The 27,915-nt window shown below is 42.6% G+C and overlaps 1 protein-coding gene across 1 annotated transcript; it reads right to left on the bottom strand.

Annotated features, from left to right (window-relative positions):
* Positions 1-734: 734 nt before the first annotated feature.
* Positions 735-27,915, bottom strand: NARS2 (asparaginyl-tRNA synthetase 2, mitochondrial (putative)). Its single transcript, XM_009707316.1, has 9 exons — positions 27,899-27,915; positions 21,400-21,532; positions 14,890-14,988; positions 14,454-14,491; positions 12,602-12,668; positions 10,980-11,117; positions 9,713-9,810; positions 7,576-7,602; positions 735-1,233 (listed from the first exon to the last, which is right to left on the bottom strand). The coding sequence occupies exons 1-9, from the start codon at positions 27,913-27,915 to the stop codon at positions 1,089-1,091; spliced, it is 762 nt and encodes a 253-aa protein (XP_009705618.1). The 3' UTR covers positions 735-1,088.

The following is a 27,915-nucleotide window of genomic DNA, read 5'->3' as shown; positions in this document are numbered from 1 at the left end:
GCTGAGAGCATAAACCTGTTAAAGACTGCAAGGAGTTCAGATCCCATAGTGATAAGCAACTACTTAATACATATGCAATGCTTGGGAGCGTATGTTGGTTGTTTCAAAATACAGACAAAACTTCTTGGCCCAATGAGCACATGAGAGATTTTCCCAATAACAACAATAAAAAAAGCAAAGCAACAACAAAAACCCACAAATAAACTGCAAATCGACTCTGGAGAGATGAATGAACTCTCATCTAACTGAACATTTCTTTCTGCTATAAACATGTGCTCTCTTGGAGTCAGAAAACAGACATCTCCTGCAGAAGTCGTGCAACTAATTTGGGTATACAGAAAAGGAAACATCTACCAAAGACACTGAAGGAAACACTATGATGCTAAGTGCTATGGTTTTGTAACAGAAGAAGAAACCATACAGAGTTACAAAACAACCCAGTGTACAACTTTATTGATGATTCACAAAATCAAACATCATTCACCTAATTCACTCCAGCAGTTCCAATATGACATTTTTCCTTGCTAGGTTTGGCTGATTTTTCCCAAGGTAAACAATATTTGCTTTTAACTCAGGGTGGGGAGAATCATGTTTTGCAGTAACCATTTCGTAAGAGCAAGTGCATCACAGCCATGACAATACTTCACAATTTTATAACACTCAATCTTCAAAGCACTGTTCAGGCATTTAATTAAAGCCTATTAAAGCCTCACAGCAGTCCTGGCTGCCAGTCCATTTTAGGTCACACCTCCTTATTAATATTTCACATAAACCCCCAACAACGCTTATTCAGTACTTCCATGGCTTGTACTACTCTCATGAGAATCTTAACCCTTTAGTTAAGTGGGATTTATTAATACTCCTGAAGTGCACTGAAGACACAAACTGCTATCAAATTAACTGTCAGTGTGCTTCCATAATCTCACCGAACACATATTGTTTACAATAAGTCAGTATTAAATTTACCAAGAGTTTCACTGATACAAAAGTTATCTTGGTTTCCCACTAAAATACACTTAGTCATATCCTAGTATGTTATATACATATAGTCACACCAGTAGTTTTCTCCATGCGAGTCAACTGCAGAGCTAAAGGAGACAGGAATGAGAAAACCTGGGGAAAGGAATGACATCTTTGATATTGTCAACTCCCAAAATGTACTGCAGGTAGCGTTCAAACCCCATTCCGAAGCCTCCATGAGGAACTGAGCCGAATTTTCGGAGGTCTAGATACCTGTAATTTAAACAGACAGTTACATTTGCAGCACAGTTATGCTGATGTAATTAGAGCAAGCTTTTTATCTAGGGTTTTGTTTTCCATCTTAATTACTTCCCTTTGACCCTAACCACCATGGATTTCTGCCAACACAGCCGGCGTTGGTCAGGGGTGTGAAGAGGTGCGGCTCCCTGACAGGCAGAATTGTATTAGCAGAAACCCCAAGCGCAAACGCGTTTGAACCAGCATAGCTATGCTTTGCCAATATGCTAGAACCTGTTTTGTTATAGAGCAAGAACTCATTTAGGTACAAAGAATAGCTTGAACATCATAGCTCTGCTCATATTGAAAGCATCTTTGTAAGTTTTACTATCTAAAATATTCCTAAGCAGAGGCACAAACCCAGGTTCCTACAGAATCACAAAACATCTCCACTGTCGGAGATGGAGTTACCTGCTTGGGTTTGTTTACCCCTTGCCATGATGGTGCTGAAATCTGCCCTACAATAAGTTCTTTCATTTTCTGTCTTCTTTTCAACAGTCTAAGCCATTTCATTTCCAGCAATTTCTGCAGAAGCCTAAATTGGTCTTGTTGTGAGCTGAATATTCCTTCAGATTTTTTTTTCCTTTAAGGGGAATTATGATGGCTTTTTGTTAATTTTCCCCCAATCACTCTTACAGACTGATTTATTTATTTCCACAGTAAGTCAGCAAAAAATCTTGGACATAACTTCTCCAAAAATGAGATCTGGAACAAGACGTTTCATTTTGGAGAACAGCACCTGTTGTGTTCTGTACACAGAAAATTCAGAAAATGTTTGGAAGCAGATATTCCAAATATATGGCTGTCAACAAGATTATGATGGTTCTTCTTTGAGTTCCCCATTTCCCAGCTGGACTGTAGCTGATGTGATACAGAGGAACTATATTTACAGCTATAAATTGTCACCCACAGTTTTATTTTAATAGGAGTGAAAAACACCTCATTGGTTCTATTGATTTATGGGACCACTTCTGAGCTTGCTGAGGCCACAAAGTTATTCTTCTTTATATGAATGCAGTAGTAAGGGATTGAGTGACCCCAGATGTATTATGTCCTTCTAATCTTTGCGTATGAATATTTTATCATCCCAGTTTGAAAAAAAAAAATCAAGTACACTTAAATATAAATGCATATATATGTTTTACTACTTAGGCAGTGGAGTACAGGGGGGAAAACACTATGGCAAAAAAATGAAGATTTGATTGATTGTAATAAATGGTTTCCCAAATTTTATCTACTGTTAATGAACTGCAAGGCAAATGTATATTTGTGAGTATGTATGTATTTTTATATATATTAATATGTAAAATATACATTTTATATATAAGTGTACTTGCTTGGACTTCAGAATTTTGTTGGCTTGAAGACTAGATTTTAACAGAGTGAAGCCAAAGTAATGCCAGCGATCACCTCTACTTGCAAAATAAAAATACTCTCCAAAAAATTCTACAGCTGCAAGAGATTGCCCTGGCAGACTCAGTTTGACAGTATGCCTTTTATACCATGAAATCTTCTTTTTCTTTGTAGTTCCTTAACAGTAGTTAAAATTTGGGAAGCCATTTATTACACTCAATCCAATCTTCAGGGTTTTTTTCCCCCAGTGTTTTTTCCCCTCCCCTCCCCTTGCCCAAGCAGCAAAACGAGAAGCAGAACTTGATAGAATCATAGAACTTCTTACCTCTTCCTACTAGCACTGACACAAAAAGCGCAGTTATGCCTATACTGCAAGTTGAATAGCAGGCTCAAGAGTGGGACACATGTTTTCTGATCCCTAGAACCCCTGTGCTTTCTGTCTGTGCTGCTAGGTGTTAGCTTGGCTTGCTAAGGCTCTGTTGTATCCACTCCACACCTTGTGACGAAGATTATGCTTAGGATATGAACAGGTAGGCTGTGCAATAGTATGGTGGTCTTCATCTCTAACCACTTCATACAGACTGCATTAAGAAGAACTTGAGTTTCTGCTAATACACTGGGAACTGCCCCCCTGGGAGCTCCACTTTGCAGCTTTTCCAGGGTTTGCAAGGACGATGATGGGCAGATCCGATGCTGAGGGTGGTGACTTGTGAAATGGGAAAGACCTCGTAAATATGAGGGATGTGGGTGCTGGCTGTGGCAGATCAATCTGTATCCGTTCAGTAGTTCTGAGGGTTGGCAAACCAGCTGGTGACAACTCTAGTTGCAACTAGTAATATAAACAACAGCACAAACATTTCTGATGACATCTATAAGCATATTTCAGCCTGTGCAAAGACAGTTGAGACTAAGCCTAGCATCTTTTCTCCCCTTTTGCTGGCAACAGAGTTTATAAAGTCATTTCATTGTAAGGAGATGAAATAACTCAGCTTCTTCCAGATGAACAATAATAATAAATTCTACCCTTGCTTATGCAGGGCTTTCATCTGTAGATCTCAAAGCACTTTGGGAAGCCATTTTGGCAAAAGGAGCGAAACAAAACCCATTAAAGTTAATGGAAAAAGTCCATTGAAGTAAATGTGCTGAGGATCAAGACTGTGAATCCTTTCTGATGACTGTGCTTAGAAGAAGCAAAGGAATTGAGAAATTTTCCATTCTTCCCAGATGAAAGAAAAAGTAACTGCCTGCAAATGAAGAGAAAATTCTCTTTTAGGCTAGAAAATGCTCCCTGAGATTTTCCTTCATTCGATAGTCTCCAGACACTGGATGTTTCTCACCTCAAAACCAGTTATGAACTAGTCTCGCTATTTCTCCTAGTTGCTCATACTTCAGAGGAGAGCTAAGCCCTTCATTGGCAACGGGGGGACTGTGCAACATTATTCCACAGGGGAAATAAGTTTCTGCAACCCCAGCTAGCCCTGGAGCTCATGTTCTGGACCTGGAGGACTGGTAGCTCTTCAGAGATTTCAATCTTACTAAAGTATGTGCTACAACAACGTCCCCCGGCAATGAATTCCAGGAGCTTGTTATGTGCCAAGTTAGAAGAGCATTTCTTTTCATCCTTTTAAAAATCTATACTCTTTTATCATCATCACAAGCTCCTGTGTTGCATGGCAAGGCACTATGAAGATCAGCGCTCTCTTACTGACCATTCACAAGCAGAATGTATTCTTTTCGGGTCTCCTTTCAAAACAAATATAATCTTGATCTTTTATGTAACCCCCTTGTTATACTGAAGCCTCTGCAGCCAGTTTGAAAAAAGTAAGGTTGAAAGAACAAAGATATTGCAGTCCATGAAGTTGAATATTCTACTGGAAAAAAAAGGAAAAAAAATGAAGGTAATGAAAAACTACCAGTGAAATGACATTTGAAAGACTGTTTTGTTGAATGTTTCGGGAAATAAACATGCAAAGCATCGCCAGGTTCTGATGCTGGGTAAAATGCTGTCTTTGGTTTCAGGCTGCTTATGCTCTGCTACAACTTTTTGGTAATTCACAAAAAAAGCGTTCAGGGAGGTCAATCTAAAACACTCCCATTGTCATGGGTGGGGTTTGGGCATGTTTTGGCTGGCTTTAGCACTGACTTTCTGCTTGCCTCTGTATGGCACAGCACAGCGCTCTGGTTTCTCTCCAAACCAGGAAGTTTCATCTTAATATCAGGAAGAACTTCTATACTTTGAGGTTGGCAGAGCACTGGCACAGGCTGCCCAGAGAGGAAGCAGAGTCTCCTTCTTTGGAGATATTAAAAACTCACCTAGACACATTCCCATGCAACTTGCTGTACGTGACCCTGCTTTGGCAGGAGGGTTGGACTGGATGATCTCCAGAAGTCCCTTCCGACCCTGACCAGTCTGTGATTCTGTGAGTAAGAGGACCAGGACACTGCCAAGGACAGTGATGGGCTACCTGTTTTTGCCGTGCTCTGAAGGAGGTTAAAGGATGACATGAATACTGTCACTGGCCATGGATTGCAAGTGGCTCACCAGTGCTGCTGTTCCTTAAGTCCAACTCCTCCTTTCTACCTTGCCACATAGGGACCCAACAGAACACTCTGACATTCAAACTTCAAAGAAAATTAGAAATTAAAGAGCCCAATACAATCTTCTCCATGTAGAGCAGGTGCAAGGCCAAGACAACATAGCAATTCTAAGACAGCAGATAACACCTGCTCTGCCACAATGTACTTTCACCAGCATTAGACCAGACGATCCGAAAGGTACCCGGACTGTAAAGGGTTCAGTATGAGGCCATCTTCTCCACTGATGAGCACGATGGTAATCAGAATGAGGAAATGGGTGCCTTACATGTAGAAAGACTGTCTGAAATGCTGCTCAAGCTGATGGTAGTGGGGACACGTTCATTACAAAGCACTTGCTTGGTTATTGCTTGTGCTAAGCTGGCACCTGGAGACTGCAAATAGGATCAGGTCCCCTGTTTACAAGGCAATATACTTAATACTCCCCAGGCACAGAGAAAGCAAGTGACTTCCCAGAGAAAACTCTGATTACCCGACTTTCCCACTTCACTTCCACAGATCTCTCTCACAGTCTAGCCAAGATCATCATCTACAGCACTGAGCTTTTTTCTATCTACAGTTCAAAGGAAGGAGTGTGAAAATAAGATAAGACAACTGCAATATCAAGCCAAATACTTCTCCAACTCATACTCTTTACAGAAAGAAACCTGTACAACAGGAAAGATGTAGTGAACTGAAGAAGATTCAGGGAAGTTTGACCATGTCCCTTTATCTACTTTTTTGCAAAGCTTTCTAAAAGGTAGGAATGGGCAGAAACACAACAGCATTTCAGATCATTGGTTGTCTCTTTGCCCAACAATTTTCCCACAAACAAATCACTCCTGAAGCTGTCCCAGAAGTATTCAGCCCCCACAGTATCCTCATGCTTAGTGGGAGAAGAAAACAAGTAAAAAGAGAGATAAGGCAATATATAAGGGATTTCAAAAGGGATCACATCTCAGACAGCTGCCCATTCTAAAGTCAGCAAATACTATATTTAAAAAGGAATGACTCCACTGTTCTTCAAGGAGTTTGTGAGCCAGCTTTGGAGACTAAATTCAATCACTAAATTGGAGGAGATTAATTTCAGTCTCTCCTGCCACCTTCACTGAAAAGATGGATGCTGGCAAACCACCTACCTGTTTTCTGGCAGATTTTGGACTGTAGTCCAGAAGCATCCAGGATTACTCCTACTCTGCACCTTCCTAGGACACCAGACCCTACTATGGCATGGTGTAACAACAGTTTTAATCTTCTCTGGGAAGTTATATCATCTGTGATGGAGTAGAGTAAGAGTGTCCACAACAACATCACAGGAGAAAGGAGTTTCCAGAATGTGATTGCTATGTATCATGTCAAAATGCAAATGGGTGACAGGCAACATCTTCATCTTCTCTGCTGAGGGAAGCAGGAGGCAGGGCTGTGCTGTCTTACTAGTGCTGGAAGGCCCTGCCACTGAACACCAGACCTCCTCAGGCTATATCTCAGCATCTAACCACATAACTGACCATCCTTGTTCAGGATAATCCTTCCCTCAGATGAAGTGATATGGTATATTCTTGGCCCATAAGTGCAAACAATAAAGGAAGACATTTAATTCACCCTGTCTGCAAATGTATGATGTAAAGGTCTGCCATGCACTGGGCTGTTCCTAAGCGATTTCATATTGTGGGAAGAAGGGAGTGAAGAATCCTACACTTACTCTGCTTTTTTTCAAGGCAGCCTCCCTAATGATCAATCCAAATATGGCAGAGTATTTGAATATACTCTTCTAAATTTAAAATTCGCCGCACTATCACTCTCTCAGTAGCTATGATAAAGTACATACCAAGAAACACTTGTCAAGAGGAACACTAAGATCCTTCTGTCGTTTTAATAGGTTAAACCATTAATTCAAAGGTTGATCTGTTTCCTTAGCAGGACAGTTTTAATTGCTTCAACCAGTTTGTTAGGGAAGATTTTCAACCCAATTGCCCTGTCAATTGCAAAGGGAGTTATTCATGGAGCTGTTAAAGGTCACAAATTGCTTGTGGTTCTGTAACCTGTTTATCTTATGCAATGGCAGTGAGAATCTATTCAACTTCAAACACAGCCTAATGATTTAATATCAAAAAATCATTATGGGTTGTAAATTTATCCACTTCATGCAATCCTGAAAGAAATGACCTGTGCTGTGAGTGGACAAATTGGGAAGATAAACGAAGCAGCAGTAGATTAAACTTTATTTAAATGAACTAGCTGTTCCATTTAGACTGGCAGTGATGGCAGGGCAACTGGGCCAAGACATGTCCCCTCAAGAACAAGATCAAAAAAAAAAAAAAACACAACACATTTATTTAAAGTCTCAAAAGAAGAAATAGAGCTTGCAGACAGACCAAGACAGTGTCTTACCATTGGTAGGCATCTGTGAGTCCTAATCTGTGGAACAAAAAGAAATCCCCTTGTAAGTAAAAGAACAGAGGAGATCCGTACAAGAACTTTCCTGGAAGAGAATGCTACAAGAAAAGAGAGGGTCTGATGACTAAACTCAGTCCAAAAAGGAAAGGCAGGAAATTAAGGGAAGACATAATCAGTGCCTGTCAGTTCTGGTAATTCGTAGACAATCTTGAACAGATTCCCAACATGCTTCTTAAAATGCAAAGTTTGCTTTGTCAACATACAGGGTTGATCCCAACTTCATGCAAAGACTTGTGCATATTCTGAACTTCAAGCATATCAGTCAACTCTACTTGTGAATGTTTGGAGAGTACAGGCCTGCATATTAAATTATGACATGCAACCAACCTCATTTATGAGTGAGACAAAATCTCTTCACATGTGTGGCTACGTGGCTCCCCTTCCAGAGCACACAAAACGACTGAACTCCCGTAACTTTATCAATGTGTGTCAACTTCTGTAAAACTAGTAAATAAAATACATATTTTTCTAATTGCCACCAGTGCACCCTCCTTTTCCTGCCCTGACAGAACCAGAGCAAAATTGTTGTTTTTCCATTTCTCTGAACATGAACAGAAAACTGTAGGCAAAGAGAGACCAGTTCTCTCAGCTTCAGTGCATTGCAGCTGTCTCTGACTGAGACTTTGAGAGCTATTATATGAAATGCGTGTAAGGAGGCAAGAATCCTGTTCTTTATCTCTCTTAGTTATGCTGGGTCTGCAGGAAGCATAATTTAGAAGTATTAGGGCTTAGCAGATCAGATCCTGAGAACTCAAAATTGAGAAAAACATGTGAAAAGAGGTGTTATTTTTCCAAGTCATCTTCAATGCAGAGCTGTACTTTAAGGTCATTGAAGACACACCCCATTTGTAGCTTGAAATACTTCCTATGACTTTACTGACAAACAAGAGAGTCTGGCTTCAACCTCCACGTGGACCCCTTCTCCAGCCCCACACCTTGAGGGCTGTGGACTCCAGATCTTACTGGCAAAAATTTCAAGTGAAAAAGTGCAGCAGGCAACATAGCACTTTGCTTCAGCTGAAGCATGCCTGCTTCAGGAGTTCACAGGGAGAGTAGCATGAAGCACAGGGAATAATATCATTCTACACCACAAACTGAGAACCAATGTTCTGGTGATTTAAATTGTCCTGTGCCTTTTGGATTCATTATATTGAAATGGATTTTGCTCTTCTCCACTGACTAGATATATCTCTGTGAGCATGTGGCTGATTTAAGCAACAAATTCATTCCCAATGTGCAAATGGTGTTACTCTGGGATTAATCCTCCTCCAAAATTACTTTGTGCAAGTGTACAACTGGCCCAAAAGGACTCATCTGAGTTATGAAAGGTTCTTTTGAACAATTGGACAGCATCCAGGGAGTAATTTGTCTATGGAGAATTACCCCATCTATAATGTCAATTATTGTTAACTAAACAGCATCTCTGATATTCTGACACTGAATTTAGCCTAAAATTACTCAAAGTCACACGATCCAGATCAAAGCAGTAGGGAAAGAGCCCGTATGACACAATACAGGTCCCGGGCACTTCCAGTTAAGCCTCCCACCAAACTGTTAGCAAAGAACCATATTCTCTGAAATGATGCCACTGAGGCCAGCTGCATCACACAGCTAGCAAAGCTTCTGACCTAAACTGTAGTTCCTCTATTACACAATGTGATGACAAATATATTTAAGCTCTGTCTATGTGACAACTTCCACCTTTGCAATCCACTCTCAGCCACAAAAGCTGCGAAGAAAAGGCTCAAGGTCAAAGTGCCTCACATCAGACCCTGTTCCAGATAGTCCCAGCAGAGCTGAGGTATTCTGCTACCCTGGCCTCCTAGCATAAAACAAACTCTTCTTCTCTGATGAGCTAAAACAGAGAGGCAGTTTGCACACATACAACAGAAGCACAAGAACTTTTTCATCCCTTTTCAATCGCCTACTCAGATAAACAGATCTCTTAAAGACAGGCTTCATTTAAATACCATTAGCTGCCCTTTCACTTCTCTGTCTTGCCAACCATCGAGGGCTGCTGAAACACCCTCTTGGTCAGGCTAGTCCCCTGGCACCTGTGGGTTTTCCATACCTCTGTAAGCGTGATTCGAGGAAGGGCAGTCGCTCCTCTCTCAAGCTGCCTCCACACAACTCCCCTATTCCTGGCACAAGGAGATCAACAGCTGCAACCTTAAAAGAAAGAAAATTAATTTAAGTCGTGCCATATAGCCATACAATGTATGGCAGAAGTACAGTTGACACTGATGGTTGGTTGTAAAAAGCTACTGTAATTCTTCCAGAGTCCAGACACTTAGGTTAAATATTTGCACAAGCTTGAAAAGTCTCTTGTTGACAGGAGAAGTCTGGGAGGGAACTTTACAATGATAACCATTAGTAAATCTACAGAAAACCTAAACAAGTGCAGCGATGTTCCAGATTGAAGACATCTACAGCAGGTGGTGTGAACTGAAGCCCACCAGGTTACTCTGGTGACAACTCGTGCATGTAGGCAAGCCTGTGCTGGCTATAAAGTACCCAACAGCAGCTCACAAGGAAGCAAAGACACACGGGCAACTTTCCTGAAGCCCAGATTCCCTTAGAGTTTAAGCTGCTCTGATGCTGTAACTTGTGTTTGCCCCCCATCTACCCCCATTCCTTGAGCCAACTCTAGTGGTAATGGCACCAATGGATCACTGGTGCTCACGGGCTGGATCCAAACGTTAGGATCTCAGTGTTACCACTCATGCTGTTAGGTTTGGGCTGGCTGTCTTCTCTGCTTTGTTTTTTAAGGTTATTTTTCTGATCTCACAGTTGAACTGTTGCCAGAAATAAAGCCACCGAAGTGACAGTGGCACACAGTGGTGTAGTTGCTCTTTTTAGCAGAAGCAATGCTTCAGATTGTCTCAGTTCAATTGGAAAATCACACCTTCAAAGCATAAGACTTGTGGAAAAAGAGCTTATTTGTTGTGCCCATCTGCTATTTGAGGATTACATGGATGCTACATTTGGATGACAAGAGAATCATGGACCGCTTGGAGTCATGTAATTCTAGGCATTTCACCTAGTAGCACAGAAGTTAACCAGGAAAAGAAATAAACTATGGCAAACTCGCCTTAAGGGACTTAAGCAAAAACTTAATGCTATACAGTTCCTGAATCTTCCTCCTCCTGTTGTCCCTGCTTTGGGGATTTCTTCTACAACAGGAAAAAGACTGGACAGGATCACCCTGATGGTCACATCTTATCTTGGACTTCTTGAGTGGAGGCCTAGCAGAACACTATCCGCATCTGTCTACCTGTCAGTATGCTAAGACACATGCCTAGGCAAAAAAGCAGTGGAAGTGTGACCCATGGACTCACTGTGTGTTGAGGTCCATCTTCATTGTCCCGCATGTAGAAAGGTTTGAGGTCGTATGGGTAGTTAATCACAAACACGGGAACCTCACCACAGTGCTTCACCAGGTACTTTTCATGTTCTGTTTGGAGGTCACAACCCCACTGTAAAGACAGCAAAAGGGACCTGGGATCCTGCTTTGATGCATCTTGCCTGTGGCAAGAGGCACAGCAACATCCCTGCATAGCAGAAATGTGCAGCTTTGAATAACATGAAACCAAGCACAGCAACTTCTCACACAGGGCACTGGGAAAATCTGCTAAGCAGACAGAGTTTCACGAGTTTTAAGGCAGAGCAAAGCAATGAAAATAATATGGTTTAACTTTCACAGAACAGGGTCAGATCATCTCTGCATCAAGCGCAAGCATCCGGTATCAAATCAGAAAAAAACCCAAACAACCCAAAAAAGCCCCAAAACCACACTCCACATAGCTTAAGGGAAATAGGCACCTATCCAAAGTCAGCTTACTCAACCCAGCAAACCAGCCTTATTTCAGTATTACCTTTGGTATACAGAAAGTAGTTTTGCTAAGCTGACCACTCTCTCCCCTGCTGTGTCCTGTTATATGCTACATTAACTCTCACTTAAGAAAACCCAGCATCCTATTAACCAATTCTTTGTTATCAGAAACCTTGGACATTTGCAATGCCCTTCACTTCTCCTTTCTTCCAGTGATGTTATAAATTCTGTGGTTTTATAACTAGAGACCTCCAGTCCACTACAGGATGTGCAAAGAATATTCAGGGAGTGGAAGAGGAACAGATATTCTGCAGACTCTCCTCATCCGAAAATACTCCGAGTTTGCTGCCACAGATGAAGAAGTAGAGATACAGGATTTGAGGTTCTACACTCACTTGTACACAGAGATGAGACAGTCACCCAGCTGGCTACAAAGGTGGCTTCAGCCAGAGGGTTATCTTCCTTGAAGCATCAGAATGAGATAAAGATTAATCAGTATATATAGGAGATGAGCACCACCATGAATGCTCTTCCCTACTGTTCTCTGCACGTTTGAAATTGGGCAAAATATGATTTTCAGAAAACTGTAATCTAACAATGTTAGAAAGACTAGCATGTGATTCTTTTTCCCAGTCAACAACTATGCTTTGGAAAGACAAGGGACTCCCTTTACCTACATCTGAATTACACGGTATTTTAACATGGTTTTGGATAATTAGTCCTTGTCAAACTTCTGGTGCTACCCTAATATCATTCCTTTATTTGAGGACCATTGCAGCAACTCTCCTTAGATGATTGTTACTGAATCCACAACACGCTCGGCACTCGCATACAGGAAAGAGAAGTGCCTTTGCTAAAGCCTTGGTCCTTCAACAGCAAACTCATCACTTCCTTGCAAATGTTACATGTTCTTCTGCTACAGATCTCACTCCTTATATTGCGCCCATTTCAACCCGAGAGGGCAAAAGTCTTACCTGGGTTACAACTGAGCAAACATTCCAGGAGGCAGATAACCTGTGCAAACCAACAACTCTTATGGTATCAGAAAGAGAGAAAGGAGATCTACAAAGTTCAGGTTGGTTGTGCACAGGAACAGGCACAGGGACAAGCCACCAGGCAACTACCTACCTCTGGCTTGAAAGTGAAAGTTTGAGAAGCTTGCTTCAAAATTTCCACTGCTTCATTGTAGGAAATTCTGCAAGAGGAAAAAAAAAAAAAAGTCTTTAAGATAACTACGAAAGGAATAACAAGAAAGTTTTCTGGCAAAGTGCCACACTGGAAAATTAAGGAGGCATTTCCCCACCACCATGCCAACTTGTGCTGTCATGTCAGACTTCCCAGCAACACTTCTTTGGACAGAAACCAAACCCCACTTTATATGGCAAGAACCCCGTGTTTTCCTGTGCTTCAGCTACATGCAGGGCAGGAAGTGTCAAGCTCTCAAGACACTTTTGCATTATTGCAATGTTGCATTTTAGTCAGAAGTGAGCTCTGCAGATAATTGCTTCAATTTGTGGATTATTTTTTTTTTTAAGAAAACAATGTGCGCGCATTGGCATAGCTTCAACAACACAGCTTTAGCCTTCAGGATGGTGTTTGGTAAAAATAACAGCCCAGAATGCAATGGGCTTGTAGCTCAAACATTTTCAGTTTACTTTGCAAAAATCATGAGATTTATTTGCAGCAATGTTTCTCTACTCTTCTGACAGATCTGAGAGCAGATTCTCCACTGCCTTCCACCAGTAAAAAAGAACAGCACCATGGCAGAGCAAACAGAAAAAGCTCAGTGAAAGATGCAGCAGGTTTGATAACTGGAAATCAAGACTCAATGGAAGATACTTTTGCTGACAAGTTTTCCACAAACCAAGCAAATGTTGTGGGTGAGAAAAGAAAGAATAACCTGATCACAATAATTTCCTCTCTCTCTATTATTGGCTAAATCCAATTATAAACCAAATTACGTAAAGAGCATGAGCTCTTTACACCCAGCTACAAGGTTTCACTAACATAGGGAAGGTTTCTGGAGGAAATACCTCAAGAAGGAATACACCGCTCCATGTGTTTGGGTTACGTGAGGCCATGGTCCAAATGAGGTCTATCACTGGCACAGGTTCAATGCATGTGAGTGATGTGTGTAAGTTTTTTTCAGCAGTTGATGAAGAGAGGGATAGAAAGGGAGAGAGAGACGGGCTGACCCACTCTCTTTTTCCTTGGACGATGGGAGAAGCTGAGTGCAACCCTGTCCTCTCAGGGATATCAGTTAGGTCCAAGGACAGAGGGACTGAAACGGAGAGACAGTGACTTCACCAAGGTCTCCCATGGTGCTTATGCAGGCTCGAGGCACAGGGAGGATCTCTCATGATCCTGTTGACCAAGCGTGACTGTAGCTGCTTAACAGGAAAACCAGTGCAGGGCTGAGCAGCCCTACCACGTTCTGTGGGATGAATGAAGAGCACCCCTATTTGAAGAGACAGGCAAGAGTAGGGAAGACGAAGTATTCGTGGGGGCCGAGGAAGGAAACCAAAACCCTTCAGATCTTTAGCGCACAGAGAACTGGGAAAAGGAGTTGCACAAGCAATCCATAATAGAAAACCAACTGCGATTTTTAAATATCAAAAAATAGTTTTGTAAAAAGGGAGCTGCTAGAGTGGAAGTGTGAAGGAAGGCAAAGCACCACAGCCAAAATCATACAAGACAGTGAGCAAACCACTGTGCAGGTACATGCTGAAAGGAGGATACCCTTACAGAAAGAGGATCTTGTCAAGGGAAGCAAAAGACAAAGGCCAGCAGATTCAGATGCCAGTTTCATGCAGAGATGAAAGGGCAACTGGTGAACAAAGGGAACTGTAATTCATGGTCTTTTGGAGACATTATGCTAACCCAGAAGACAATGAGTTGGGAAAGAAAAAGAACATATACAAAATAGGAACTCTTTTCCCAAAACCCCTCTTCCAGATCATTTCTAAATAGAAGTACTTACGTCACAAATTTGTTCTTCAACATTTGTTCCAATCTGTCCTTGGTCAAAACAAGAAAAAATAAAAATGTAAAGTTACTCTTAAGAGTTCAGGGGCCCAGAAAAGCTATCTCCCTCTAAGTTTTAATTTGTAGGTCTGCATTGTGATCTAGATACGGGTGAAAATCCACTCCCAGCCATTCAGTGCTAAAAGGGTACCTGATTATTTGAGCTGATGATTCAGAGTCTGCTAGATGACGTGACAGCTACAGTTCTATCACACTTGCTACCAGCTACAGAAGGCTGTGTCCTCTCTCCATTGACCTCAGGCTGACTTTTAGCTCTTCACAGTTTGTTAACACAGGACAACACGGTGAAGAAAAAAAATTAAGCCTCCCTATAGCCAAGAGCCCCCAGAATGCATAACAGGATTGCAGCTCTTTCCTGTCACATTTATTACCTTCTGGGCAGGAGCTACGTATTTATGAAAAAGCTCAACATCACGAGGACATTTGGAGAGTACAGTGCTTGTTGCTGTCTTGAAAAGATCTTCCATAACCTAATAGAGAAAACAAGAGTGCGTGAAAAATTAACACTGCTTAGATGTCTCAGACTATAAATAAAACACGGGACACATCAGCCAAAGGATACAGAAAGAGCTTCTGTCCTTCTGTGTGGTCAGACTGTGTAAGAGGGTACCAGCTTGCTAATGTTCCTAAATTAGCAGATTTGCTCAGTAGTTGAAGAGGACTGGAACCTGTATTTCTGCTATAGATTTAGGGCTTCAGTGTCTGCTGATGGCCTCAGTATCTTCAGTCAGGTATCTCCAGTGAAATAAAAGCACAGCTAAAATATTCAAGCAGCAGCCCTGGTCAGCCACAAGCACACGCATTACAACAATTTGTGGTGACTGGTCTCAGTTTAATTATTAGTGAGGTGTCTGTCCTGTAAGGAGCAATTCTGGTTTTGTGCTTTGCTGTCAGAAGAGACAGAACTAAAGAAGAAGAGAATAAATGTGTACTGTGTAGAGTCAGCCCATCAAGCAGATCCCAGCTAGAGAGATCAGAGGGCACATCAATGCAGGGAGGTTTGAGAAACTAAGAAGAGATGTGGTTTCATTTCCCAAAACTAACATGGATTAACTAAATTACATTATCGTCCAATTTGGATATACTTACCCAGTAAAATGGGCTTCATCCATGAAGAAATTAAAATGTCATTTTGGTTCTAAACAAAAACAGCCTGCACGTGGGATGCCACTACATTTTGAGTAACCTGTTTTAAGAGTAATTTTCTCTTTTGGTTAAGCAAAGCAGACCATTCAAGACACTTGCTGTTGTGCAAATTAAGAGTTCCCATGACTCCTCGTAGTCTTATGCCTGCACAAAGCAGGTAGTTGATACCTGTGTAGTACTGACAATCCCAACTCTTCTTCAAAATCTCCTTATTCTCATCTCCTCTGTATGGAACAGAGCAACGCAGCTAGGCTGCACATCATCTCAGCCTGGGATGGGACTAGGTTTTTCCCGATAAAAAGCACCTCTGAAAGTCTCGGTACAGTCCCGTTTTTTTCCGTGAGCATAACAACTGCTTAATTAACTGCAGAGCTGAGAGAAGCTAAGTATTCACCAATGATATCTAGGTGACTAGCACTCCCCAGACACCGCAAAGCCCAGAGGAGACTGTGAAAAGATGAACCTGACGTTCAGTCAGCAGATCTGAGGAAGAAGCAAGTCTCTGCCTTGCAAGGAACCAGACCTTGCGGGGTAAGAGGAACAAAAGGCACAGAAAAGAAGCAGCTGGGCTACTGATATAGCCAAGACAAAATTTAAGGCACATTGTTCAAACTCTTATGTTTAGAAGAACATACTTCATCATCTGTCCCAAACTGATGAAACACTGCTCCACGCAGATGAACAACCTCTGCCATCCCACCAGCCTAGAGAAGCTGGTAAATCAGTCCATTTTGACTCCTCTGGAGTCAAACAGCCTCCAGACTCCTGCATCAATCTGAGCCCTCTTTTTAAAAAGGGAAGATCCAAATAAAGGAACAGCATTATCATATGCAGATGAACAGTTTTACCCCTACTGGTACTCAAACACAGAGGAAATGAAAAGCTTTTTTGCTGAGTGGCAAATAAGCAGTCAGCTTTGAACTTTCTTCAAAGTAGCTAGAAAAAGGCTTATGCAAATGAAATTAGAAAACTTCTTGGCAATTCATCTGGTTTCACCAGGCGGAGACAAAGGGATTTTACATTAAGCTTCCTCTTTCTAGAAAATGAAAGTATCATCTGGTTTCAGAAAAGCATGTTGTTTAATTAGGACTTTTTTTCCTCACTGTGCGATAAAGTAACAATTAGGTTCCCACAGCATTCAACATAAGCAGCTTCCTCTTGTGGAAAAAAGATGTGGGTGGTATGGGAAAAACAATCTGAGAAATATTTCCAGGTTTGAGACTGAGGTTTTACCCTGGCAAAGAAGACTGACATGTGGGTCACGCATTGGCCTCCTCACTGCTTTTACTCTTACTTGTGCCAAATGTGTACTAGGCACGAACAGTGGAGGGAAAAAAGGGGCGGGGGGGTGGGGGGAACTCTCAAACTGCGAAGTTATGGCTTTAAGTAGATAGTATCATGAAGGACTGGAAAGTAGGCTATATGAAAAACAAGCAGAGAAGCATAACCACTGGCTTACTGGTTTGAGGGAAAATGTGAGCTGGAGATAAAGGCAAAGTGATTGGTTTGAATGTATCCTGAAAGAAACATTTTTGATAGGAGACTTATGCAGGGAAAAAAACATTGGAATCACAGCAAGTAGCTCACCTCAGAGGTGGGATTCCTGATGTCCAAGAGCCCATCAATTTGGTTGCTTCATAATAGAAACATAGAAATTGTGCTGGTAGGAGGGCAGGTGAGGAGGACAGAGGTAAAAGTTTTCCCATCTCCCTCATCCCTCCCCCAGCCTTCTCTCTTGATTTTCACCTTTCAGAGAAGTGCAGCAGTATCAGTCTTGGCCTTCCCCCATGTTGCTGTGGAACTTAATGGTTAACTGTCCAATTTTGATTAGGAGCAGTTCCCAAGTGTATTGTTTAATTTTAACTTGGATCTTTTCATACTGCAACTTATCCTCTTCCCAAATAAAATTACGACCAGAGCTGAAACAGAGGAAATCATCAACAGAACAGCAGTAAATGTCAGCAGCAGCAACTGAAGGTGCTGTGCACTAAAAGAAGGGTTCAAATCATCATCCTTATTACATAAGAAACTTTCAGAAAAGTCACAAGATCTGCCAGTAGGATTTTTGTTTATGTATTTACCTAGGGCATGCATATGGATGCAGTGTAGATCACAGGGTATTTACATATGAAACATTCACCAAGTGGACCACTATTTCTTGCCTTCATGCTTGTCATATACACCGTACGTGTGTGCACATATACACACACACAGAGGAGAGATTCGCATCTGATCTTGGTCATAAAGTCTCCTCTCTCAGCTATATAACCAACAGCTCCGAACCCACTCTGGAGAGATGATGTTATGAAAAGAAGGAGACTCTTCTCTGACCACTGCTTCACTGGCCATCAAGGCTGAACAATAAGTACTGACGGAAGTTAGAAAATGGAAAGAGCCTCAGCTATGGCAGCTGGATGCCACTTCAGGGAAGGAGCGTATAGCCCTGCAGATATCCCTATGTCCCTAAAGAGTGCTGCACAAGCCACTTAGAGCAAACTTTTCCCATGTGATTCCCAGAGTTTGTTCCCTTGAGACTGCAGTCAGATTTGCCCAGCTGTCTTAGCCTTGGCACTGAAGACAGAGTACTCTGAGTGCAAACTATTCTGGAAATCAAACCACACCTATGTTTCAGACCCAAGGTCCCTGAAAATGACACCCAAAATCAGTGCTACTGTTGATTTCATTTCATGCCTGAATTCCCTTCTGTAAAATGGAAGTAATAATGCTCCATGTCACTGGGCTGTAATGACAGCAAATTAATTTTGATGAAGTACATAACCGGTGGAAGACAATACTTCTGCCCTCAGGACAGAGCTCAAATACTGTGTGTTAAATTGTATTCTCCATCTTAGAGATTTATTCTCCATCTCTTAAAGAGACAGTGGTGCTTGGATGTGATCTTGTTAAGGAAGACTAACACTATGCATAAACTCCCAAAAATGCACTCAGGAAAACTTCCTTCTGGCATTTCCTAACTTTACAGCCTAAATAATGTTTGGGGTTTTTTAGCGTGGTTTTGTATGTGCATTTGATGAAATTCAATAATGAATGCATCACATGGCCTCTTTGAGATCCCATTAGTGTCACAAGTGAAGTGGGATCCTTTAAGTCCACTGCACTGCCAAGACAGTGGAACAAAAAATAGAAGATAATGACCTACAAATACGGCTACATGACACAGCACTGAAGACAGAGGGATAGGGTGACAGCAAGCAAATCAGAGGACAGATGAGACTGGAGACCTTGGACCTCCAATTCATAGACTGGAGGGGCGATGGTTCTAGTGAGTCCAGACCTTTACATACAAATTGGATCACTTCCACTGTCTTACCTGACCTTCTTCTAACTCCCTCTCTTTCTCATCCAGTTTGGAGGAAGAGTGCCTTGGGGCAACTTGCCTCAACTTCTTGACTAGGCTCTTATGGAAAGAAGCCACAAAGAGTTCTCCTTAGATACACTTACATATACCCTGTACACTAAAGTAGCGATGCTACCACGCAGCCATGCAGTGCACAGTACTGCACTGAGCAAATGGGACTTTCCACAGAAAGTATTGCGAAACCAGTATTGTGGGAGTTTAAGCTTCTTTGTAGCACTAAAACACGTTTTGGCACAGAACAGAAATTTAGATGATCAAGACGCATGAGACTTCATAAGAACTGTGCTACTAATTTAGGAACAACTGAGCATTACTCTGTGCAATTACAGTGGGGGAAAAAAGGGTGTTGCTCCAAGATCTCAGGTACTTTGCTCCCAAATACATGCAACTTTGTTATTAATTCTTTTTCCTTTTATTTTGTAAGGACAGCTCTGTTTCTTTTGGAGCTTTGGCTGAGAGAAAGATCTCAAGCCTCATCAGTGAACGGTAAACATGTACATCTTTGTAGCAAGGTTCTTCTTTAATAGCGTATAAGCAAATACTTCAAGATGTCCCTGAAGAAGTTGAGCATTCCCAGCGCACTAACTTGCTGAAGCTAGAGGTATTCAGTCCAAATGTTGAATAGCAATTTTAAAAATAAATTTTAAACAATCCAGCTCTTTATGTGAGGACAAAGTTCAGATGCTAATCCTGGCCAAGAGCCCCCAAGGCTTTCAACTCGGCGTTTTGCACCGAACAAAGAACTTGCAGATGACGACAGCCAAACTGCCCAACAGGCAGATACACGAGAGAATGCTGAATTTAGGTCAGTTATGTGGGGAAAAGGAAACTTAACTCAGGCTTTAGAGCAGCTGTCAGTTTTGGGGTTTGTTTTGTTTTTTTTTTTTTTAAGAGTGATTGCCCAATGATTTTAAAATAAACAGAGCAGGAACTCCACTTCTGCAAATGAGAACATCACAAAAGTAAGCATGTTGCAATGTAGACTAATTATGAGGAATGCAAAATGATGGCTGCTAGGAGACTTTACGTTATAGGTGAAGATGCTTGTCAAAGACTTTGGGACAGAGGGAAGAAGTGAAAGAGGAGAGCACAAGCTGAGACTTCACAAGATGTTTAGCAACAAAAAAAGCCAAGCCAAGGGGGGAAGTTCCTTTTTTCTACAAATAAAAGCCCTACTCATTCCAGAACAGTTCTCAAATCTAGTTCTCTGAATTGTCTGAAGTGGCTGCCTATACTTCAAAAGCCAAGAAATTAGTGTTCTCGGCATAAGAGTACAGATATGTTCATGCTGTGTTCAAGGGTTCAAAACACCACTTAACAGAAGACTCTGCTTATTATACCAGACAAAAGCAGTGAAGATTTCAATCAGCTCCCAATTACCTAGAGAAACAGGAGGCTCAGGAAGTAAGGCATAAACATATACATATGCTATGCTCTAAGAAAACACAAAGTTGTTCTGGAGAAAAGGAGAGAGAAAAGAAAGAGCAGGATGCTGTTAATGATGGGGCACAGAGATTCCCAACTGGTCAGGCCACACAGCTCAGTGCCATCCAGACATCCAAGATGCAGAAGCAGCACACATATGAGACAGCGTATGTCAGCTCTGTGGTCAGGCCATACTGACTCAGCAGACCATATATGATCCAGGCTGAGGAAACCACCACCTGGATGTTATTTTATAGATCTGTAGCCAGTGCCTCAGGTCTTTTTAAGGTTGTTTCTCCAACAGCTGTCCAAGGACCTTATCTGATATATGGGAACGCGTGTGGATGTTTACTCACAAGTCCTACTAGGCATAAGCTGGCTTATGCTGAGACTAGTAAGATGCATTAGCATCCGTCATGTGGTTAAACTGCAACTGAGAGGTCAATCCTGAAAAATCAAAAGCTAGCTGACTAAGGATTTCTTTGTGTTCTGCTAAAGCCACAGTGAATAGTGTATGCCAGGAACTGTTGTTTCTACTTGAGATCTCAATGCAGGTTTCAAGGAGCTCTTTACAGAGCACACCATGGGACACACTGCATAAATACTGCTCAGATTCACTGAAGAGATGCTGAAGGCTTTGAAGGGTAGAGCGCCACTTTCATTAGCACCAGTCAAGCACATTTGCACATTTCCTGGCAGTACAGCAACTGTTCAACCTCCCATTCAGATGAGGGCTGTGATCGCACCTCTATCTTCCCTTCCAAATCCCCTCTGGGGCCTCACCTCTGCTGAGCAAGCCCTGATCCTTGGGAAGTCCCTATACAATCTCTACCTGGCTCATAGAGGGCAAGAAGAGCTGCGACCTCAGTTGAGGGCAGAGAGCACAGCTCAGGCAGGAGGAAGAAGTTCTGGAACCTGTTGGAGTGCCCACCTGCATGATGTCTTGGAGGCTTTCAGTGAAGGACAGCTCAGCCTCCACCATATAGAACTCTGCCAGGTGCCGACGACTCTGTGAGTTTTCTGCTCGGAACGTTGGGCCGAAGGTGAACACATGGGTAAAAGCCCTGCAAGGCGACAAGAAACAGGTAGGTCAGGCCCAGCACATAACTGATGCTGTTATACTTAGAGCCCCCACTTTTCTCCCAGGATCTAGAAGCATTCATGTTTCCATTTCATCTTTGACCAGTTTAATGGCACTTCTGGGTATGCTGCTGTTACGTTCCTTCATCCAGGCATGGAGAGAGTTTATTCACTCCTCTCCATGACTCAGGGAGGTTGCACAAACCCTATTCAGCTTTCACTGAGCACCATTCATGCTCAGGACACTTTTTGTAGCTGTGTGGGAATAAAAAAATGATATTCTGCAGAACCAGATCACTGGAGAAGCACCTGGACATCATACCAGTCAGGCTCCCCTCGTCCATGTCCCTTCACGTTTGTTTGGCTGCAAGGTCTGACCTTTATGGGTGCTGTGACACCCCAGAGCTCAACAGAGCAGAGAAGGTCCTGCTGCTGGAGTTGCTGGGCTGGTGTTAGCACTGAGAGGCGGGTGGTGAAGCCCAGCAGGATGGATGTACGGTGTATGGCTTGCAGTCCCCATCTAGTGGCAAGACCAAAGTTTATTGCCAAAAGAGCCTTTGAGCTAAAGGACTGGGCACCTTCCACACAGCTAAAAATGGTTCAGCTAAAAGGGGTGCCCACTGCAGAAAACACATCTGGGATATCATTTTGTGCCAAAGCAACCAATGCATTTCCTATTACGAAGCTATTCCTCCAGTAACCTTCTGGGGGGTGTGTGTCTATTTAAACACATCCTCTCTTGTTCTGCAGTCACATCATGCTGAGTTACACAGGATACAAAAGCAAACTTGATTCTCCACTTCCTTCGTAAGAAATCTTCCTATCAAACAGCAACACACCTTTAAAAGTTTTATTTTTACCATGGGGAAGCTGCACTCCAAGCAATACCTTTTATACTGTGGGCTATGAGCACTTGGGCTTCTGGACATCCTCAAGCCAGCAAGAGCTTCCTGAACAGATGCTGTGACAGCTGTGTTTCCCCTCATGCTACATGAGAAGCAAACCATGATCACTGAGAGATCAAGCTGCTCCAGAAAAACCACGGACTGGGCAGCTGCTATCTTTGGTACATCTTTAACTTGACACTATTTTTAGCTGTAGACAGTGTGTAGCAGAAAAAGAACCCGATCAGTAGAGATTAAGCACAGTTTAACACTCATGAAAGGATGCGTGCTAATTACTGGGGTTGGCATTTGACTTGCATCTTGCTCTGCAAGCTTTCAACTTAAAGAGGATGTTCACTGAAGTTTCTGCACAGGCTAATTTTGTTAAACTGAAGTTTAAATAAACAACGCTACAAAAAGCAGCGTTTTTCCTTTGCCCCTTATGGAAGCATCTGCACTGGAAATAAAGGAACACATACATTCTGCTTCACTCATCTGTTCCCTCATGTCACATGATGGTTAAAGGTTACGATCCAAAGAAACAACACTTCCTTTTCCTTGAGTTGCTAGTAGTAAACACACCAGAAGAAAGTTCCAGGGTCAAGACTCTGAATACATAGCCTGCCTGTAGGTTTCTTTTCCCCACAGGCTCTGCTTTCCCTGCTCCAACAAATACACTTGCTGTCTCTACTTTGCTCCTGTACCTGCACTCTCTCGTACATGACCACAGCATCTACGACACTAACCAGATTTTGCAGCAAACATCTCTCCTCAAGCACCGTTTCTCTGCATACATCTTTTCCCTCTGCTGCTTTTCTCGCTTGCTATGATGTTACTGTAAACTTCTGCTGTCACTTGATCATCCTCCTTCAAACTGCCCTTTGCTATAGTGTCTATAAAACCTCAGCAATGTTTACATAAGTGATGTATGAAGACTATTACTCACTGCACAGGTCAGTATTATCTCATCAGTTCCTTGTGCTCTCCCATCTGTAGCCATCTGTTGTCTTCGGTCATACAGAAACTCATGTTCTTCCTTACAAGGCCTTTTTGTTTTTTTTTTTCCCATGTTCCTACAGCACCTGGCACAACAAGGTCTTGGATCCAAAGCTTAAGAGCCTCAACTGCTATAGCAATACAAACAACAACTATGAAACAATGAGTCACTCCGCCAAAATCATTCAATGTTTAAGGCAGAACTGGTCAAAAACTTTCGCTTGCCACACCACGGAGGTTGGCCTGCAGCGGGAACCAGGAGACGCAGGTTCTTGTGCTACCTGTGTCCACGTTTCAGGCTTTTACTAAAATCTTTCAATTCGAGGCTCTTCAGTTAAAGAAAGAATTTTCCCTAAATAAATGAGTTTAGTCACAAGTTCACATTATGACTGTCCAGGACTGGACACAAGACAAAAATATTTTGAAAGGCTTGCAATTGCTGAAGTACCCACTCTGGTCTGCTTGGTTTGATGTGCAGGTCTCTAATTTCTCGCTGACATGAAGTCCTCAAAGTAACACTTAAGACTGAAGTGTGATACCAGCTGGCTAGCAGGAGATCCTGTCCCACAGAGTAACAGTCTGGCTTCAGCAAAAGGCACATTTCTCAGCGGCTGTCCAGGCACGGGCACCAACACATCAGTTACTGTAGGTTACCAGGGCAGATGACAGTCTCCAGCAAAGCAAGCTACTATGAGCACTCTGAACTGTACTTATTTCCTACTGAATAGCAGCCCAAGCATGACAACTAGTTACTTATATTCCAAGGGGCTTGCTGAATGCAAAATACATAAAAGTAATAATAAATAACTAAATAAATAAACCTCTTAGTGCTCCAAGATGTCAACTGTGGTCAAACACTTCACAGCCACACATCGATTTTGTGCTGCAAGAATAAAGCCTCTCTGTGCCCGAGACAAAGCTTTTGGGAAGGACAAATGCAGAACAACTCCTACAGGAACCAGTTTCAGTCTTTTCTCAGCTCTAGGCATCCTGTTGGGACCAAACTTCTCTAACTTGTACACCAAGCACCACCTACATTTACAAAACAAACAATTAACACGCAACTTCACGGACCAACCCAAGGTGCTCAACAACAGCAGGGGTAAGGGTTTTGTGATAGCCCGTAGAGAACCTAACATCACTGGTGTAGGGCTGAATTTGCCTGCCTGCCCCTTGGAAGAAGGCATTAAAAAAAGAAAACCAAACCCCAAAATAAACCCACATCTGTAGGGAGAGGAGGAATCATTCATTTCTCAGGCTAACTGTAAAGGGAAAAGATAGATACAAATAACTGTGAGAACTTCACCATGATCCTGGGACCCTGGCAAAGGGAAACTAGCCAGATGTCATGCTGGCAAAGCAATCAAAGGAGCGCAGTAAGTGTAATGGCAACGCAGCACCGACCAGAGGCCTGGACATAACAGAGAAACACAGCTAAAAATACATACAGTCACTGTTATCAACTCCAAGCGTGAACAACTTATTTTTCATCCAGGCATTCACATACTGTTTACTGTGCTCTGCCATTCAAGATATTAAGCAAATGCACGCTACACAAATCTGACCTTTATTTGTACTTGATCTGCTATTAAAAAACATACTCGTGATTTGATATACTGCTGTATCACACTGAGCGTGTATAAATATATTAGAAAAGAGGGATGGGAGCTTACTCTGCTCCAATTTCATGGTTCCGAGGGCAAAACCAGTCATTTTGTTCTGTGTGCATTCAGCACCTAGCACAATGGAGCCTCAGTCCAGGGCTGCGACTCCTATGCTCTACGATGCAAATAATCAATCATTAAACATTCCCAGACCTCTGCAAGACTTCCAGCATTTAAAAATAACTTCAAAAATCTGGCTAAGTCTCCAAAAGTGCCTAGGTCAGCTGGGGTTGTGGGCACTCAAGAGTCTTTAAAAAAAAAAAAAAAAATAAATCAGCAGTGTTGATTCCTCATCTCCAACAAAAGCACACACATCGGGGGAGAAGCCAGCCCAATAATCTGTCGAGTCCTTTTCCATAGCCATTACAGGCAGAGCAGGAACGTCTGTAACACTGTCCTTGTACGTGCTACCAAAGAGCACAAGAGAGGCTTTGAAACGAGTCCCTTTGCAGTCAGCTTCACCCAGATCAGAGCTCTGGACAACAAGCCTGGGTGCATTTATGCAGTTCACAGGCACTGCTGGGGTTGACCCAGAAGGCGGCACAGAGCCGCTTAATTAATTGCTCCCTTTCTAGGACTGTATTTCACTCTGCCCAGTTCTCTGGGAAAATTTGAGAGCTTAATATGGAGGTCAAAAGAATATCCACAACACTTTCTCCGACACACTGAAATGCTGCAAAAGCCAGGGCCCCATCTGCAAAATGCTGAGCTTGCTTGCCCCAGTCCAGCAAAGGGCTTAGCCACCTTCTAGGTAAAGGCTCACAAGAGACCCTTTGGGCGCCTGGACACGTGGCTGGAGCACAGCCATCCTCCGTACCGACGATGGCTTGGTGAAGGCTCATTCCTGAAAAGGCTGCATTTGTGATCTCCATCCTATGAACACCCAGGAAGGGAGAAACTTCCCTTTTTTCATCCCTATTTTACATGCTACTAAAACCCTTTTCAGAAGCAGTTACCTCTCCCCCTTTGAGAGCTTTATGCCACGCAGAATGAAAGCTCATTTCATTTGAACTCATTGACAATTCATTATTGAGGCAGTGATAGAAACCAACAGAGACATATAAAGTATCTGTGCCCAAAGCTGCTTAAAATCATCCTTTTAATTAAACTTACGCGATGTTTGTAGGCCTGAGCGTCTCTGCCTTACTGGCAATTTTTACACTGCAATCCAAATATAATTAATTGTGCCGATGGTTCCCAAGGCAGGAATGGATTGTGCTCCTTTTCTGAGCCAGGACTCCACGCTGCTACCAGGCTAATAAAGACTTATTTGTGCTGTCAAATCAAGGGGATATAACTCTGAGCAAGGCTATTAATCAAGAAGATGCAATCCCTGCACAGTCAGCTTACAGCCTATGCCAAGGTCACACCACACGGTAGTGACACAGCTGGAGGCAGAAGCTGGTCGTTGTGACTCAGGGCTGAGCACTAAACCACACCAGTACCCACAACTATTCCTTTGTACCATGCAGTGCCCTCGTTCTCGCCCCAAAATACTACAGGTGTCTGCATAAACACAAATATAGTGATTACTCTGACAAGGTCTGCAGTCAAGAGTTAAGCTGAAAGGTGATTTGTGCTAAATCTTATCTTTGGCCCTGCGAAATGAACACAGCATGTGACCTTTCAACACAGTATGTTCCCCCACACTATCATCCACCAACCACTCCCACCATACACACTCAAATCTGGATTGGAAGAAAATCTAGAAACAGTAGCTTCTAACCCAAGGACAAAACAACACATGATGTCAGCAGAGGAGAAAAGGAGCGCAAGGTGACCCAAAAGCCCAGAAGCTTAGCTTTGTCAGCCACATTGTCCTTTCCCTTAGGAAGGGAAGAAATTAATAAAGTGAGCCATCTGATTTAATTTCACCCTGTTCCAGCATGACCATATTCATTTTGAGCATGGAGTACCTGCCCACTCCATCAAAATAAGCAGATGACTTTGCTTGCCTCCCACGAGAGACCAGTTGGCTGCAGTGCTTGACCCAAGCACGACTGGGATTGTTCCGGGATGCCGAAATTTGTATGTTGAAAGATGCTCTGGCCTGGTGCAAGAAACCACACGCACGCAAACAACCATTCAAACATACCGATCCAGTGCCTCCAGGGTCTAGTTTTTGGAGGAGCTGGAAACCCAGGGCTCCTAATGATGCTAGTGAGGTACGGGTACCCAGCACTTTGGAGAAGAGGGAGAATATTTTACATCCTTCAGCTGAGTAAACTATGTTAAAATACAACCTCAGAGTTGGACAGAAGTACCTGGTTTTAACCTCAGTGTAAAAATAATACTCCCATTACTATTGTTTGGTGGTTTGGATTTTGCACAATGAAAATGCACACGTTCCTGTTGAAAAGGCAGCGGGGGGACTGAATTTTATCCTGGAAAAAAAAGGCAGAAAAAGGAGTTTTAAAAGATTCCTCATAGAACATGCCAATTCTGTCTGCCCTCTGAGTAAGCGTAGATAAGAAAAGCTGCATCTTCACAAGGGCTTTTACAGCAGTACGTGAGGTTTAGGCACGGGCAGCAGAGCTGGTGTGCTGAGTGCTAAGGTTTCAATTCATGCTGCGATGAGATAGGACTGTACTTCCTTTTGTAAGCAGCCAAAAATAAATACATAAATTAAAAAAAAAAAAAAAGCTAAGTTCCCAGACAGGGACTGGGAAGTGCCAACTTCTCCCCTAGTCAGTCAGACTGAAGCAATGCAGCAGTTTCCCTTGCTGCAGCATCCAAAGGGCAGAGTCCTACCACGCCCGCAAGGTCTCGTGCACAGCAGCAGCACCCTCCTGCCACGGTCCAGTACCAGCTCCCGCCCGCCAT

This window comes from Cariama cristata, unplaced genomic scaffold (genome assembly GCF_000690535.1).
Source record: "Cariama cristata isolate BGI_N322 unplaced genomic scaffold, ASM69053v1 scaffold89, whole genome shotgun sequence".
NCBI lineage: Eukaryota > Metazoa > Chordata > Aves > Cariamiformes > Cariamidae > Cariama > Cariama cristata.
The sequence above is the reverse complement of the archived record's forward strand: the minus strand, read 5'-3'. Positions and strand labels throughout refer to the sequence as shown.